Below are 16,202 nucleotides of genomic sequence, written 5' to 3' on the forward strand. Positions count from 1 at the left end.
TCCGCGGGCGACAGACGACCGTGTATGACGTAACGCTTTACGCACCGCGCGCGTCTCCCTGTACGTATATCAGCGTGCGCGCTCCCGCTCAACTCCTTTCTCTTTCCGGCTCCATCTTGTACGGTGGTGGCGTCTCGTGGTGAGTGAGGCCCCGATGTCCTGCCCGCCGGAGAGCGCGGCCTGGGAGGGGCCCTGGGGGGCTGGATCAGGCGGTGGGTGACGCCGGTGGGAGGGTGGTTTGGGGGCTGTGGGTGGGAGGTGTGAGGGGGGATTCAGAATGGGGGGGGGACACGAAGCCCTCGCCTCACCCGTCCCCCAGGGGCTCGTGGTGCGGGGCCACCCCCGGGCGGCATGGGGTGACTGGCAGTTGTGGTGGGGAGTGGAGATGGGTCTAGGGTGGCGGGTAGGAAACCCCTTGGGTGAGTGAAGGCAGGAGGTTCCACCGCTCCAGTGGGCCAGGCGCCTCGCTGGCCTGTTCTGGACCAGGAGCCCAACGTGGGCAAGGAAGGGGCAGATGGGGCTCACAGGCAAATTGTGAGACGGCTTGGGACTGGCTCATGTCCTGGATTGTGACTAGTGAGTAGATCCCTGGATGGTGCCGGGTGCCTTGTGTCTCTCCCAAGGTACCTGGTCATTGGGAAGTGGCTCCCCATTCTGCATCTCCTGCTAAAGTTGACTAGCTCAGCTGGGCACTTTTAAGCCTCATTCCCTAGTGAACCACTTCTGGCTTCTATCTCCAGATCTGCGAGGAAAGTGGAGTCCGTGGATTTTAGAGCAGGGGAGGACTGGGAGTCAGAACTCCTGGGTTCTGTTTGTGGCATAGTAAGGATGCTGCTACTCAAGTGTATCCAAACTTCCACCTTACACAACCCTTCAGACTAATCCAGGCCCAGTAGGTGGCATTGACTTTTTACCAGTACTGTCTGTTGCCCGGGTTGCAGCAAAGTCTATCCGGGGAGGAGCATCAGTAAAGTTTCCTTGTTTATGCCCTAGCAGATCTGCTACCTGAAACCTCTGCCATTGTTGGGAAGGTGCAGAGACTGACTTTGGCTAGATTGTGCTTGATCTGAGGCAGTCAGAATTCCAGGGCCTTTGGAGATACCTGCCTTTGCCAGGGTTTGGGTATCCTGATTGCATTGTGTAGGCAATGATTTACTGCTGCAGGCTAAGTCACTTGACTCATGTTTCGATATGGGATTCATAGCTAGAGAAGGGGGTTGGGAGCCAGGTCTTCTGAGTTCCTTTACTTGCTCTTCTGTTTAAGCCAGTGACAGAACTTCTGGGCACTCTTCCACGGTTTGTCACTGGCTCTGGAAGTGGGGGTGAGTGGATTACAGCAGGGGTGCTGGTAGTCAGGACTCCTGGGTTCTATTTGTAGGTGTTTCACTGGCTCATAATGTCTGCTTGTTTTCTGTTTGGGTTTTATCTGTAGAGCTCCCAGTAGGTTATTGGGTAGCTGCTTGTCTCTCTCAGCCGGTCTAGTGCAATGTAGCCACAGAATGCGAGACCTAATGTCTTTAGCCTGCTGGGGGAATGGCCTGGTCTCAGGTAAATTGCCTTAACACTTGTTGTTCTGTCCATTCAGCATAGCTGGAACCATGCAGCTGTTCATCCGTGCTCAGAACCTGCACACCCTTGAGGTGTCTGGCCAGGAAACAGTAGCTCACATTAAGGTAAGGATTCGCTATCCACATACACACACTCTCTCTCTCTGCCCCCCCTGTGCCACCCTAAACAATTCTGTAAGGCTTTTCAATGCATCCTTCAGCCGATTGCTCATGCCCGAGGGGGAGGGCAGGGGTAGAATTGCTGCTGATTTCTGATCATAAATATTGGCAAAGAAGGTATTGGGCACTGCAGGTCCCTTTCCTCTGTGTGATCTGTGTTGAGAGAATCATAGGGACATGGCTGCCCAAAGCTGGACCACATCAGGCTTTGATCTTGACATTATAAGTTGAGCATGTGCTTCCTAGTCCGGAACTTGGCTGGAAGACCTTCACAGGAAGCCAGGGTGCTCTGGAGTTGAGTCAGTAAGGGGCATTCTGTGCTGATTCCAGTGTCCCATCATGGTATTGGAAAGGCTGTGCTGTGGGGGGGATTGAGCTCAGGAGGGGTTGCTCTCCCCTCTTACAATGCTGGCCTCAACCAGTACTCCCTTGTGTCTGCTCTTCGGAAGAAATATTAAACATTCCCAATTGCTTGTCACTAAAATCTCCCTGGCACTTTCTGTGACACCAAATTGTAATCTGAGTAATTGCATTTGGCCTTGCAGTTTGAATGAAGGGCTGTTAGTTTCACCCCATAACTCAGTGGTATCCCTTCCCAGTGCCACTCTAAACAATTTGGTCAGGCTTTTCTATAGCTCCTGTCTGTGCCCTAGTGCATGGATTCCTTTCCCTCCATGGCATTTACCCCATTCATATCCCCAGAGACTGTTGGAATGCATCATCTCTTTCCCTGCAAAGCCAGTCTGGACAGCTCTAACTCTCCTCATGAATCAGTCCTCCTCCTTCCTGATCTGTGGCAGTGGGATCTGAGCTCCTTCCAATCACTCAACCTTTTTAGCATTGTGCTGCCCAGAAAGAAACACTCTTTGATCTGGGATACTGTGCCCCCTTGGCTAGCACACCTCTACCTCATGTTATGGGGAGGATTACAGTGATGCCTGTTGACTTGAGGAAGGTGCTTGATTAGCTTTGCTCTCCTGGCCTCACCAACTGACTGTACCTCTCTGTACCTTGTGTCTCCTATCAGGCTCACATTGAGTCCCTGGAGGGCATCGCATCTGAGGATCAGGTTGTTCTCTTGGGTGGAACTCCCTTGGAGGATGAATCTCTCATTGGGCAATGTGGCATCAGCGAGTTTACCACCCTGGAGGTGGCTGCTCGCATGCTGGGTGGTAAGCATTAAAAGGTTCTGGGAGAGGTGTACTGGACTCGAATCCCAGATAAAGCTCCTGGACTGGTGGAAGAGGCATGCAAAAGAGTTCATCCCACTGAGCTCTTTAGCTGGGTTTCAAGAGGCGATGGCCAGCCACAGCAGGGTCATGCTAGACTAAGACCACCGCAGCCATTGGGGCTCTGATTGGTGCATGAGAAGCCAGAGGACCTGGAGGATGCCTGTGTAAAACAAGCTTGCTGGGTCTCAGCCCACGGTACAGGGATCCACATCAGACAGCACTCGGAGGCCCCTCATATTCAGTCTGAGGCCTCAGAATGAATAGAACATACTGAACTCCCCTCCAGTCCAGGACTGAAGCCCACTGGGGTTGGATTGGTTGTGGGAACCTTGTCAGTCCTTCGAGATGCATCTACACTGATTTAAAAAAAAAAAAAAAACATAGCACAGAGTCTCAGAGCATTGATCAGCTGACTCAGGCTGTGGGGCTAAAAAGAGCAGTGTAGATGTTCCAGCTGGAGCCTGGGCTCGGAGACTCCCTGTTCACATGGTCTGAACCCAAGCTCCAGCCTGAGCCTGAAAGTCTACGCAGCAGTTCTGTAGCCCTGTGAGACTGAGTCAGCTGATCTGGGCCAGCCAGGGTGCTCGTCGTCGTCTTCTTTTTATTGTAGACATATCCTTAGAGGCCCCCAGTCATCATGTCTCTTTTACAAAGGAGGTTCAGGAGCTAGTTACTAGGATGCTGGTGACATGTGGGTTAACTTAAAGGTCTAGTGAAGAAAATGCAGGGCCTAGAGTGACAAAGTTGGAATGAATCTGGCCACCAGGACAACCACACCAGTGTCCCAGCCACACTGTATATATTACCCAGTGTCCTGTGGCACTTGAGTACAGCTCTCCTGATTTCTCTCCCCAGGTAAGGTCCATGGCTCCCTGGCTCGTGCTGGGAAGGTGAGAGGCCAGACTCCCAAGGTAAGTGATTCTTTTGGTGCATTGATGTAACCAGAGGGGGTGGGGGCAGGGCTGGGGCTGTTTTTCACCTGCTGCAGACTTTGAGGGTTTGTTGCAATTTGATATCAGTAAACACTGTGAGACCAGGAGCCAGGAGTCCCACCCCCTCTTGGCATGTTGCAAAGCTAACCGTGCTCTCTCCCTCAAAGGTTGCCAAGCAAGAGAAGAAGAAGAAGAAGACTGGCCGTGCCAAGAGACGCATGCAGTACAACCGGCGCTTTGTCAATATTGTGCCAGGCTTTGGCAAGAAGAAGGGTCCCAATGCTAACTCCTAAATGGCACACTTCACCCAATAAAGCAGATGTCACCTGAGCGTGCTGTCTTGTGGCTGCTTTCATTCCCAGGGTCCTGAAACCCAGGGGGCGGGGGGACATTCTCTTCTCCCTCCCCTTGCATGTGAGCTGGCTCTGTTCAAGATGCTCTTGCGTCTCAGCCACTCTCAACCACTCCTGCCTGCCTGTGCTTCAGATTCCTCTGGGGGTACTTCAAGGGAGGGAACCAGCTGTGAGTGGCTGAGAAAGAGAGGTTGGGGAGGAGCTAGGTCCCAGACAACTGGGGTTGCCCTACCTGCTGTCTTCTGAGAGTTTACATACCACTGCATGTTCACTGACGCCTCAGTGCATTCCATGTCCTGTAGGCAACCTGCAATACTGGCACTCCAAGCAGGAAGGGGAATGAGTGCTAGTTTTGTCTGCTCTGTGGGCTGAATTCTGAACTCACTCTTTACAACAGTGCAGATTCTTTCTCCCAGTAGAAGTCTCCCCAGAGCTTCTCATTTTTGGTGCCCAAAATCTAGGGGTGGAAAACCCTTCTGGAAGCTGTTGCTACAATGAGCAGGCAACTGTTTATCCTCTGCTTATACAGATTAGTAGAAACAAAGAACAAAAAGAACAAGGAGTCTGGTGGCACCTTAAAGATGAACAATTTATTTGGGCATAAGCTTTCGTGGGTAAAAACCTCCATGTGTCAGTATATAATGCCTGCATCTGAAACTTTCACTCTATGCATCTGAAGAAGTGAGGTTTTTACCCAGGAAAGCTTATGCCCAAATAAATGTTAGTCTTTAAGGTGCCACCAGACTCCTTGTCTGTATCTACAAAAACAACTAACACGGCTACCCCCTGATAAAGAACAAAAAGATTGATCTAGTACTCTGAGCTGCATTGAGAACCTGGGTAGCTCAGTCCTGTTCCCCACTTCATGATTGAGGCCTTGGCTACACTTGAGAGTTACAGCACTGTAAAGGCTCCCCCAGCGCTGTAACTCACTCCCCGTCCACACTGGCAAGGCATTTGCAGCGCTGCATCTCTGTGGTTGCAGCGCTGCATGTACTCCACCTCTCCGAGAGGAATAACAAGTGCAGCGCCAGTGTGGCCGGCCACTGCACTATGAATGGCCTTCAGAATTATTCAGCAGTATCCCACAATGCCTGTTCTAGCCACTCTGGTCATCAGTTCAAACTACTGCCCTGGCCTCAGGTAACCAACCATGTGACCGACCCTTTACATTCCCCGGGAATTTTAAAAATCCCCTTCCTGTTTGCTCAGCCCGGCGTGGTGTGGAGTGCTATCAGCGAATCTTTCCAGGTGACCATGTCTCCAAGCGAGCCCCAGCATGGAGCAATGGCGAGTTGCTGGACCTCAACAGTGTTTGGGGGGAGGAAGCTGTCCAGTCCCAGCTGCGCTCCAGACGTAGGAATTACGATACCTTCGGGAAGGTATCAAAGGACATGTTGAAAAGGCCGTGACCGGGACGCCCTGCAGTGCAGGATTAAAGTGAAGGAGCTGCGGAGTACCCTACTGCAAAGCCCACGACGCAAACGGCCGCTCGGGTGCACCCCCGTGACCTGCCGATTCTACAAAGAGCTGGATGCGATACTTGGGGTTAACCCCACCTCCACTCTGAGCACCACCATGGACACTTCAGAGCCGGGGGGGAGGGCGAGGAAGAGGAGGAAAATGGGAGTGATGGTGGTGTGCCAGATGGAGACATCCCAGGAGCTCTTCTCGAGCCAGATGGAAGGTAGCCAGTCGCAGCGGCCGGTACTTGGTAGAGGACAAACGGAAGAGCAGGTTCCCGGTAAGTGTTTTTTTTGTTTTGTTTTTCGGGAAGGAATTTTTTCGGTGCGGTCTCTTTGGGAGAGGAGGGTTAGGCATGCATGCCTAGATGCGGAATAGTGCATTGATGTGGTTCATCACATCGTGATAACCGGCCTCGGTAATCTCCTCAAATGTCTCATCCAGAACGTGCGCAATGTACTTGCGCAGGTTTATCGGGAGAACCACCATGGTCCTTGTCCCAGCCAGGCTAACGTGTCCGCGCCACTGTGCCGCGAGGGGTGGGGGGACCATTGTTGCACACAGGCAAGCTGCATATGGGCCAGGACAGAAGCCGCATTGCAGTAGAAGACCCTCCCTTGCTTCCCAGGTCACCCTCAGCAGCGAGATCTCTTCCAGGACAAACTCCTGTGGAAAATATTGGAACAGTGTTCAGTGTAGGTGCCCCCTGAAGCTGTTGGCTCTCCCCAAGGCACAGAAACCCAGAGGACAGTGCAGCCCTGAAACAATCAGTCCCCCTTACTCACCATTTTGAGGCTCCCGTGGGATATGTGTGCTCTGTTTCGGACGGGAAAATTATGCTATTGTGTAGACCCTGTGTGTTTTCTTCTACTCAAGTGCGGGGGGAATCATTATTCTGTCTGGTATAAACAATGCTGCCTCTGTTAAATGTTGCATTTTGCCTATACAGCTGCATCAAGCTTGAGACCTCAGCCATCCCTCTTATCACCTGCTCAGAGACTGCAAAGACTCAGGAAGAGACCGTGAAAAAGCAAAGAAGACATGCTGTGGCAATCTATTAAAGAGAATGAGAAAGCACAGGACTGGAGGGAGAGAGAAAGCAGGATCTGCCAGGAAAATGCAGCGCACCGGCAGCAAAGCACTAATAGTCTCATAAGCATCCTGGAGCACCAAGCAGATGCTATCCAGGAGCTGGTAGCCATGCAGAAAGAGGAGCAGTACCGCAAACGCCACCCCCACCCCCAAGCCCTTGTCCCAAAACTCTTTCCATTGTGCCCCACTGTCACCTCCAACCCACTTTCCCCAACTTCCGTGTTCTTCATGCTACCCGCTGCCTCCAACACCAGTATCTTCGCCACCCAGCCCTGAAAACCACGACCCTTACCCTCTGCACTCAACCGCCATCACCATGCAGTATAGCTATCCTGAAGTGCAGCACTCACTGCACAGCACACCACACAGGACATACATGAATCTGTGATTGTACTATTCCCCACTCCACCCCCTTGTTTCTTTTCAATAAATGGATTCTTTGGCTTTGAAAACATTCTTTATTATTGCATAAAGTAAAAGACTCCTTAGACCAGGAAATAAACAGGCACTGCAAGTTTGCTTAGCAAACACTGATTCCTAAAGATTGGCGCTACTGCACTTCACTCCCGTGCAGGGCACCAGATATCACTGCTGGTTTTCAGCCTCAAATTGCTCCTTCAAGGCATCCCTAATCCTTTCAGCCCTGTGCTGGCCCCCTGTAATCGGCCTGCTCTCTGGCTGTGCAAATTCAGCCTCCAGGTGTTGAACCTCGGAGGTCCATGCCTGAGTGAAGCTTTCACCCTTCCCTTCACAAATATTATGGAGGGCACAGCACATGGATATAACCGCAGGGATGCTGTTTTTGGCCAAATCCAGCTTCCCATACAGAGATTGCCAGCGGCCCTTTAAACAGCCAAAAGCACACTCCACAGTCATTCGGCACCGGCTCAGCCTGTAGTTGCACCGTTCCTTGCTGCTGTCAAGGCTCCCTGTGTAGGGTTTCATGAGCCACAGCATTAACGGGTAAGCGGGATCTCCAAGGATCACAATGGGCATTTCAACTTCCCCTACCGTGATCTTCCGCTCTGGGAAAAAAGTCCTGGCCTGCATCTTCCTGAACAGCCAAGTGTTCTGAAAGATGCGTGCGTCATGCACCTTTCCGGGCCAGCCTGTGTTAATGTCAATTAAATGCCCTCGGTGATCCACAAGTGCCTGGAAAACCATAGAGAAATACCCCTTCCGATTAACATACTCGGATCCTAGGTGGGGGGGCGTGCCAGAATAGGAATGTGCGTCCCATCTATCGCCCCTCCACAGTTAGGGAACCCCATTTGTGCAAAGCCATCCACTATTTCCTGCACATTACCCAGAGTCACGGTTCTTCTGAGTAGGATGCGATTAATGGCCTTGCAAACTTGCATCAACACGATTCCAGCGGTTGACTTTCCCACTCCAAACTGGTTTGCGACCAACCAGTAGCTGTCTGGAGTTGCCAGCTTCCAGATTGCAATAGTGACCCGCTTCTCCACTGGCAGGGCAGCTCTCAATCTCGTGTCCTTGCGCCGCAGGGTGGGGGCAAGCTCCTCACACAGTCCCATGAAAGTGGCTTTTCTCATCCGAAAGTTCTGCAGCCACTGCTCGTCATCCCAGACTTCCATGACCATGTAATCCCACCACTCAGTGCTTGTTTCCTGAAACAAAAGCGGCGTTCCACGGTGCTGAGCATGTCCGTGAATGCCACAAGCAATTTCATGTTGTACACTTTACGCGGCTCAATAGCATTGTCGGATTCCTCACCCTCACTCTCACTTTGGATCTTAAGGAATAGTTCAACAGCCAAACGTGACGTTCTGGCAAGACTCGACAGCATACGCCTCAGCAATTCGGACTCCATTTCCTGCAGACAGATCGCGCTGCACAGAAACCGTTGAAAGATGGCGCCAAAGGTGGACGGAAACAAAGGGGTTTCTGGGATGCGAAGCGATGCATCACGGGGGATTGGGACAGGACCCAGAATCCCCCGCACCCACGTCCCCTTCCCACAACCCACGGCACCAGAATGGGAAGAGGTACTCTGTGGGATAGCTGCCCATGATGCACCGCTCCCAATAGTGCTGCAGTTGCTGCAAATGTGGCCACGACAGTGCGCTGGGCAGTGGTCAGTGTGGACAGACTGCAGCGCTTTCCCTATTCAGCTGCATGAAGTCAGGTTTAACTCACAGCGCTGTACATCTGCAAGTGTAGCCAAGGCCTTAGATTAAAGAGTGGAAGACATGAGCGGGGCTTTAGTGCTGCTCACTTCATATAGCTGAAATCTGTCGGTCTCTGCGCCAGTTTCTTTGTCTGTAATGTGGTGATGATACTTCTAAGGCAGTTATGGCTGAATGTGTCAATATTTGAGAAGTGCTGGGACATCCTTGCATGGAAGGCCCAAAGTGTTATTTCCACCTGGCTTTACAGTGAGGACTCGATGTGTGAGGCAGGACTGTGCTGCTGCTTTGTTGTTACTGCACCTTTGAGGGTGTAGTGCTGGATCTGTAATTGTAGGAAGAAACAAGATGCTTTTTAAGAGGAAATGTACAGACTCTCCTGGGGCTCCATTCTGCAAGAACCCAAAGCAATTTTGGTACAGCTGCCTTGGGGGTGGAGCAGGCTCATTTTTTAACAGATAGGGTAGTGCCCGAGTGGGAGGGGGTGATCAGTGCAGGGATTATTCAGATATTGGTGCCAGCTTTGTAAAGGCAGGGGCGGCCACGCTGCCACTGACTTCTCATACCTTGGAACAGCGCGACCCTTATGCAGTGGTCGCCGGAAATAGCCGAAAGGGTGTGGAGTTCCGAAGCTGAAGATGCGAAACGCCCGAGAGTTTCCGAATCTAGGGCGGAGTTACCCGAAGTTGTACGAGCGCTTCCGGCGCGAAGGCGGAAATAGCCGAACCAAACAGCTGCTGTGGCGGAAGGCGGAAATGCCCGAGTGGTGGCGGAAAGACCCGAGCGCTGCCAAGATGGAGGCGGCCGAGCCCTGCGGCCTGTGCCTGCAGGAGCGGGCCCCCTACACATGCCCCCGCTGTAACATGCGTTTCTGTTCGGTGCCGTGTTACCGGCGCCACGGGGCCTGCGCCGAGGCTTTCCACCGCCGGCAGCTGCTGCTCCGGCTCCAGGGCCAGCGGGGGGACCCGGCCTCCCGAACCCGCCTGAAAGCGGCGCTGCTCCGGCTGCGGGAGCTACGCGAGCTCGAGGACGCGGAGCCCCAGCTAGGCCGCGACCTGGAGGACCAGGACGACGGTCTGTGGGAGCGGCTCAGTCCGGCCGAAAAGGCCGCCTTTCAGCGCCTGCTGAGCAGCGGGGAGATTGGAACCTTCCTGCCCCCCTGGAGGCCCTGGTGGCGGGGATGGGGCCGGGGGCTGGTCCAGGAGCTGGCGGGTACTGAGGGTGCCCAGGAAGCTGGGGATACCCAGCCCCCTGCAGGCACCCAGAAGCCAGAGAAGAAGATCCCAGACTCAGCACCTATCCACCAGCCACCGGAACCCCAAGGTTCTTACCCCCCCACGGGCACCCGGCAGCCAGAGGAGAGCTCAGGCATGGCACCCACCCAGCAGCCTGAAGAAATGCCCAGCCCAGTGCCTGCTGTGCCTGCATCCATTCCACCACTGAGCTCCCTGACCTGCAGCCCAGCCTCACCCCTGGTGTGCTTCCAGCTGCCTAATGTCCTCTATGCCTACGTCTTCGCCCTCACCCTCTACAATGGGGACTTGAGTGAAGATGAGCTGCTGCCTGAGTTCTCTGACATGGTCCTGGGTGTCTGCGGGGCATTGGGTGCCAGGCAGGTCTTCCACTCCACAGCAGAGGCGCTGCAGGCTGCTCTCCAGGCAGTGACAGCCAGACGGTACCCCGAGTGCCCCCTGGGGAATGCAGGTGCTATGATGGCAGTGGCCCAGATCCTGATGGGGGAGAATCAAAGCAAGCAGAAAGGCTACAGCTTGGCAGCCCTCTCCCATCTTGCCAGGCTGCTGGGCAAGGCTAAGAAACTGGTGCCAACAGAGGAACGGCCCAGGGTGTATGGTGCCAAGAAGAAGTGTGAATTTCTGCTCTCCTGGGTCAATGAGAACCAGGAATCTTTGACTGTCTTGGCCCTAGAGGTACAAAGGGAATATAAAACCCATTTGGAGGCAGTCAAAGAGGTGGATGTAGTTACCAAAGAACTGCAGAAGATGTGGGGTGGGAAACTGCCCCCTGCAAAAAAGCCATTGATCGAGGAGTTGGACTGATGGCTGGAACTTAGTCACCCCTAAAACCATCCACACTTAAAACATTGGGGGATTTTAGTAGACTGGATTATTTTTTTAAGTGGGGGAAAAGTGAATGAACCCTCTCTTGGTCAATAGCTATTTTGGATAAATCCACCACACTGAGTCTTGGCATAAATGTTGATTTGGTTTCTAGGGAGTTGACCTGTTGCAATAAAAAGAGCAAAACACCTGGCTGTGTACATTCCTGTCTTCCATTCAGCGGGACCCTTGGTGTGTTCCATGCACTTAAAGCATTTGCTGTTACTTTGGTGGTTTCAAAGTTGATGTGTTTTCCACTGGTGCTGCAGAAACTGCTAGCTGGTCACAGCATGAGACTCTTATGTGTTTTGTATCCCCCTATATACAGATTTTTGCAGAAATCATCAATAAAAGGACAGCTAGACACCCTCCTAGCTAGAGTTGCTGTAAACTAGAAAATGAGCATTTTAAGGACAAACATACTCTGCATTCTTACAGCTGTTATAAACCACTGTCAAATTAACAGCAGTAACAGAACATGAAAAGTCCTTGCTTTCCTATGCATTAATATGGGAGATGTATTCCCCCAAGTCCCAATCTGCATCATTAGACTGGAGCTTCAGCTGGAAATAACTAAAAAGACAGCTCCTGTTGAGAGACAGAGAGAGGCCAGACCCATTCACAGCTCAGGAGAGAGCGAGAGACAGTGGCAGGAGAGAGAGTGAATGAGTATCAGGTATTTTTAAAATCTGATATTTTAATGTACGTAGTCTTATCTAGTTAATGTTTATTTAGCTCTCTAAACTATTCTAACTGATCACTGTGGTAGGAATGTAAGAATAGCTGGCCTGGATGAGACCCATGGTCCATCTAGTTCAGTATCCTATCTGTGACTGGCCTGCCCCAAATGCTTCAGAGGAAGGTGTAAGAACCCCACAGTAGGCAGATGTAGTGTAATCTGCTCCTGCAGCTCTGTAGGAGTTAGATTGGCATTAAGACCTGAATAGCAAGGTTTAATATTCCTTCCATAATGTTGTTTTGAATTATGTCAACTGGATATTCTTGATATCCATATAAATAGTTTATTCCTTTTTGAATCTTGCTGAATTCTTCACCTCAATGACTTCCTATGGCAATGACTTCCACAGTCTAACAATATGTTGTCTGCAAAAGGTGTGTTTTGTTTTATCAGTGCACAGAATGCAAAGCACGGGGATTCTGATTAAGGGTTTGCAGGATTGTTGGAAAATAGGCCCATTTCCAAATGGTCCTAGGGTGTCACCAGTGAATTTTGTGTGTCTCAAGGAGAGGGGTGTTGTCCCCTAAATATTTTTGGAAAGCTACTGATGTCCCTGAATCCCATTGGCTTGGTGTGATTAGTTAGAGTTCTAACACCTTAGTCTTACACTCTGTCCTATGGGGCCAGTGATGAGTGTCAGGCTTCATAGAATGATACCCGAAGGTTTCGGTGTGAGAAAGCTTGAACTTGTAGCCCTTGCGGGCATGCAGCACAGCCCGTCTGTTCTTTTGCTTGGGACTGAGAGCCAGCTATGGATTGAGAATAATGGGGCATTTTATTTGCAGTGGGTTGGTGGAGGGAGGGAGGGAGGGAGAATTGGTGGGGAAGGGATAAGTCATGGAAGGTCTGGGGCTCAATCCAATAGAATCTGTATGAATTTAAAATAATACCTAGCTCTTATATTGGTATCCCATTGACCGCAACCCATCTCCTACCTCAAATTCTTTTGCCCAGCCAAAGAAGGGTTAGGGTGTAAGCTTCAAACTAGCATTAACTTATCCTGGGTGGAGTGTGGCCCTGTGACCTGAGAACTCCATTTGGTTTGGGCACTAGCCTGTGACTCAGGAGACCTGGGTTCAACCCCCTGGTCTAACAGACTTCCTATGTGACCTTGGGCAAGTCACTTAGCCTTTGTGCCTCAGTTTCCTCATAAGTAAAATAGGGATAATAGCACTGCCCTACCACATAGTGATGTTATGAGGATAAATACACTAAAGGTTGTAAGGTCCTTGGATAGACCACTACATCTACACTGTTATAAAAGATCTGTGGCACAGCTGCAGCTGGCCCAGGTCACCTGATTTGGAGTGGGGCTGTAGAGCTATAAAATTGCAGGGCAGATGTTCAGGCTAGGGCTGGAGCCTGTGCTCAGAGACCCTCCCCACTCACTAGGATCTCAGTGCCCAGGCTCCAGCCCAAGAGTCTACATGTAACTTTATTGCCCCGCAGCATAAGCGCTATGAATCAGTCAGCTGACCTAAGACACCGTGCCATGGTTTGTTTTTTTTTAAATCACAGTGTAGCTGTACCTTAAGATACACAGAGGCACAAGGAGGGAAATGAGTCACTTAGGGTCATCCAGCAGGCCAGTGGCAGAGCTGGGAATAGAACCCCAATCTGCTGGGTACCAGTGCTCTAGCCTCTAAGCCACATGGCCATAAACACCTAATCCTCGGCTATGGGCCCTCAGGGAATCAAAGTAACGTGTTCCATGCGGATACTGTTCTGTATCAGTCTGCAGAGTTTTTCTGACTGCTGCTGGCCCTGCCCTGGTTTCAGAGCCTGCAGCCTTTCTGAATGTCCCATGCCCCACAAGCACTTTGTGCAGTTGAAACTACACTATAGATATGCCCTTTTATGTTGGTACACAATTGAGCTCTGTGGGACTGTCATGGACCTAAAGCCTGAAGGGACCATTGTAATCATCCAGTCTGATTTTTCCCCACCCCCCCACAGACAGGCTATAGAATTTTCCCCAGAAACTGGATTAAAACATGTGGTTTGGAAAGAGATCTAGTTTTGCTTTAAAGACTCCAGGTGGTGGCCAGACCATGCTCCCTGGTGCGCTGTTCCAGTGTTTACTAACCCTCCCTGCTAGGAAATTGATTTATTTCAAGATTACATTTGTCTAACTTCAACTTCCAGCCTTATGCCTTCCTCTGCTAGACTGAAAAGCCCTGTCTATCAGATATTCAAACAGCCCCAGGTGCAGTAAAGAGCTCCTAGGCTGATGAGTGGAGTGGCGAGGCGACCTTAGGAAAGGAGACTGAAAGAGCTGGGGTTGTTTAGCCTGGCCCTTAAAAGGTGAGGGGATTTAATCACTCTCTATAAATACACAAAAGGGGTAAATCCTGGGAGGGAGAAGAGCTACTGAAGCTAAAAGGACAATGTTGGCACAAGAACAAATAGGGATAAGATGTCCAGGAATCAACTGAAGCTGGAAATAGGTTTCTACTCATCCGGGGAGGGAGGTTCTGGAGCAGATTCCCCCTAAAAAGGAGTATTGCCTATTTGGTTGATTGTTTCCTGTATTTCAGATCTGACACTTGCTCATCTAGCCCTCAAAAGCATTGCAAACAATTGACTTTGAACGCAGATGGGGACTGCATTTAATATATTTTTAATAAAAATCATTGTCACATCAGTGCATTGTCCAAAACCACACTCCAGCACTCCCCAACAGGGGAATTTCCCCAGTCCTTAAAATTAATCAGTCCCTTACAAACACACCAAACCAAGCTTGTATTCCACTTCAAGCCAAAACAGACTCCCAGCTGTGACACTCTCTCTTTGGGGCTGGTCTTCTTTTTGGTGTTCGCTCAAGGTTTAACTCAAGTTTTGCTCCTAACCTGACTCTTGTCCACACAGAAATCTCTAACATGAGTTAAGTAGTGCTTTAAAATCAAGCTAACTGGTTTGCAAGGGGATGGAGGTTGAAGCTGGAGGGCTGCTGCCACTCAAGCTAGTCATGCAGCAGCTTGAGTTACAGCAGCACATCAACTGCTAATCCAATCATTCTGTACAGTTCCAGTATTGTTTCACGGTGCAGTTGCTCTCAGCATATGTCTACACTGCTTTCCGAGGCATGACTGCAGCCTGGGGGAGGGGGGGGCGCGGAGGCGACATACCTGCACTAGCTTTACTCTAGCTAGCATGGCTAAAAACAGTGAAGATGCAGCAGCACATGCTGTACAAGCCTGTGCATCCACACTCCTATTTTTAGCCACGCTAGCTAGAGTGGGGGTAGGCAACCTTTCAGAAGTGTTGCGCCGAGTTTTCATTTATTCTCTTTAATTTAAGGTTTTGCGTGCCGGTAATACATGTTAACGTTTTTTAGATGGTCTCTCTCTATAAGTCTATATTATAACTATTGTTGTATGTAAAATAAACAAGATTTTCAAAATGTTTAAGAAGCTTCATTTAAAATGAAATTAAAATGTTGATCTTACGCTGCCAGCCTGCTCAGCCCGCTGCCAGCCTGGGGTTCTGTTCACCTAGGCCTGCAGTGGGCTGAGCAGGGCGACTCGAGGTCAGGGGTGTGTGTGGAGGTGCAGGGAAGAAGGCTGGGTGTTGGGGGAAGGTCAGGGCAGAGGGCTGGAGGGTGTGTGGGGGGGGTGCAGGGCAGAGGGCTGGGGTGCTCGGCTCGTGGGGGTGCTCCCAGCCCCCTGCCCTGAGTGGCTCATGGCACTTTCCAGCCTCTCCGCCCCTCCTCCTCCTCCTCTCACCAGGCAGGCAGCATGCCATTCAGAATCGGCTTGCGTGCCATGTTTGGCACGTGTGCCATAGGTTGCTGACCCCTGAGCTAGAGTAAAGTTAATGTGGCTATGCCAGTCTAGGCTGCACTCACACGTCCGATTGCAGTGTAGACATACTCTAGCCAAGTTCAAGTGAGAGTAACTCCAGTGTACTCATTTGAGCTTACTGTTGCAGTGAAGACAAACCCTCCATCTCATCATGACCCATGCATCTGTCGGGCAGACCTTTCTGCTGTGGGCTTGCACCTCCTTACAGCAGCAGAGGAGAATTCAGGCACGCTCCATTCTCAGATGTCCAGTGTGAAGCCTGCAATGAGCTTGCAGCCAACTGTAGTGGTTGCGATCTTGTTAGACTCTTTCATTAAAGCATTACCAATCATGCAGTAAGCTCCATCGTGGTCCCTCATGGAAAGCAATGCTTTAAGCTCGAGTGACACACAGAGCAATGCAGCTCAGACATCTAGTGCTGTTATGAAAACATTGTGGGTTTTGTTATACATAAGAATGGCCATACTGAGTCAGACCAGAGGTCCATCTAGTCCAGTATTCTGTCTTCCAACAGTGGCCAATGCCAAGTGCCCCAGAGGGAATAAACAGAACTGGTAATCATCAAATGATCAATCCCCTGTCGCCCATTCCCA

The 16,202-nt window shown here is 50.9% G+C and overlaps 2 protein-coding genes across 2 annotated transcripts; both read left to right on the top strand.

Moving 5' to 3' along the window:
- Positions 1–5: 5 nt before the first annotated feature.
- Positions 6–4,222, top strand: FAU (FAU ubiquitin like and ribosomal protein S30 fusion). The gene is made up of 5 exons (XM_034776443.1): positions 6–139; positions 1,586–1,673; positions 2,755–2,899; positions 3,815–3,870; positions 4,059–4,222. Exons 2-5 carry the CDS (start codon positions 1,599–1,601, stop codon positions 4,182–4,184), a joined length of 402 nt encoding a protein of 133 aa, XP_034632334.1. The 5' UTR covers positions 6–139; positions 1,586–1,598; the 3' UTR covers positions 4,185–4,222.
- A 5,329-nt stretch (positions 4,223–9,551) lies between these two features.
- On the top strand, positions 9,552–11,218 carry ZNHIT2 (zinc finger HIT-type containing 2). The gene has a single exon (XM_034777032.1). The coding sequence runs from the start codon at positions 9,589–9,591 to the stop codon at positions 11,005–11,007; it is 1,419 nt and encodes a 472-aa protein (XP_034632923.1). The 5' UTR covers positions 9,552–9,588; the 3' UTR covers positions 11,008–11,218.
- Positions 11,219–16,202: the final 4,984 nt, after the last annotated feature.

This window comes from Trachemys scripta, chromosome 7, assembly GCF_013100865.1.
Source record: "Trachemys scripta elegans isolate TJP31775 chromosome 7, CAS_Tse_1.0, whole genome shotgun sequence".
Lineage (NCBI taxonomy): Eukaryota > Metazoa > Chordata > Testudines > Emydidae > Trachemys > Trachemys scripta.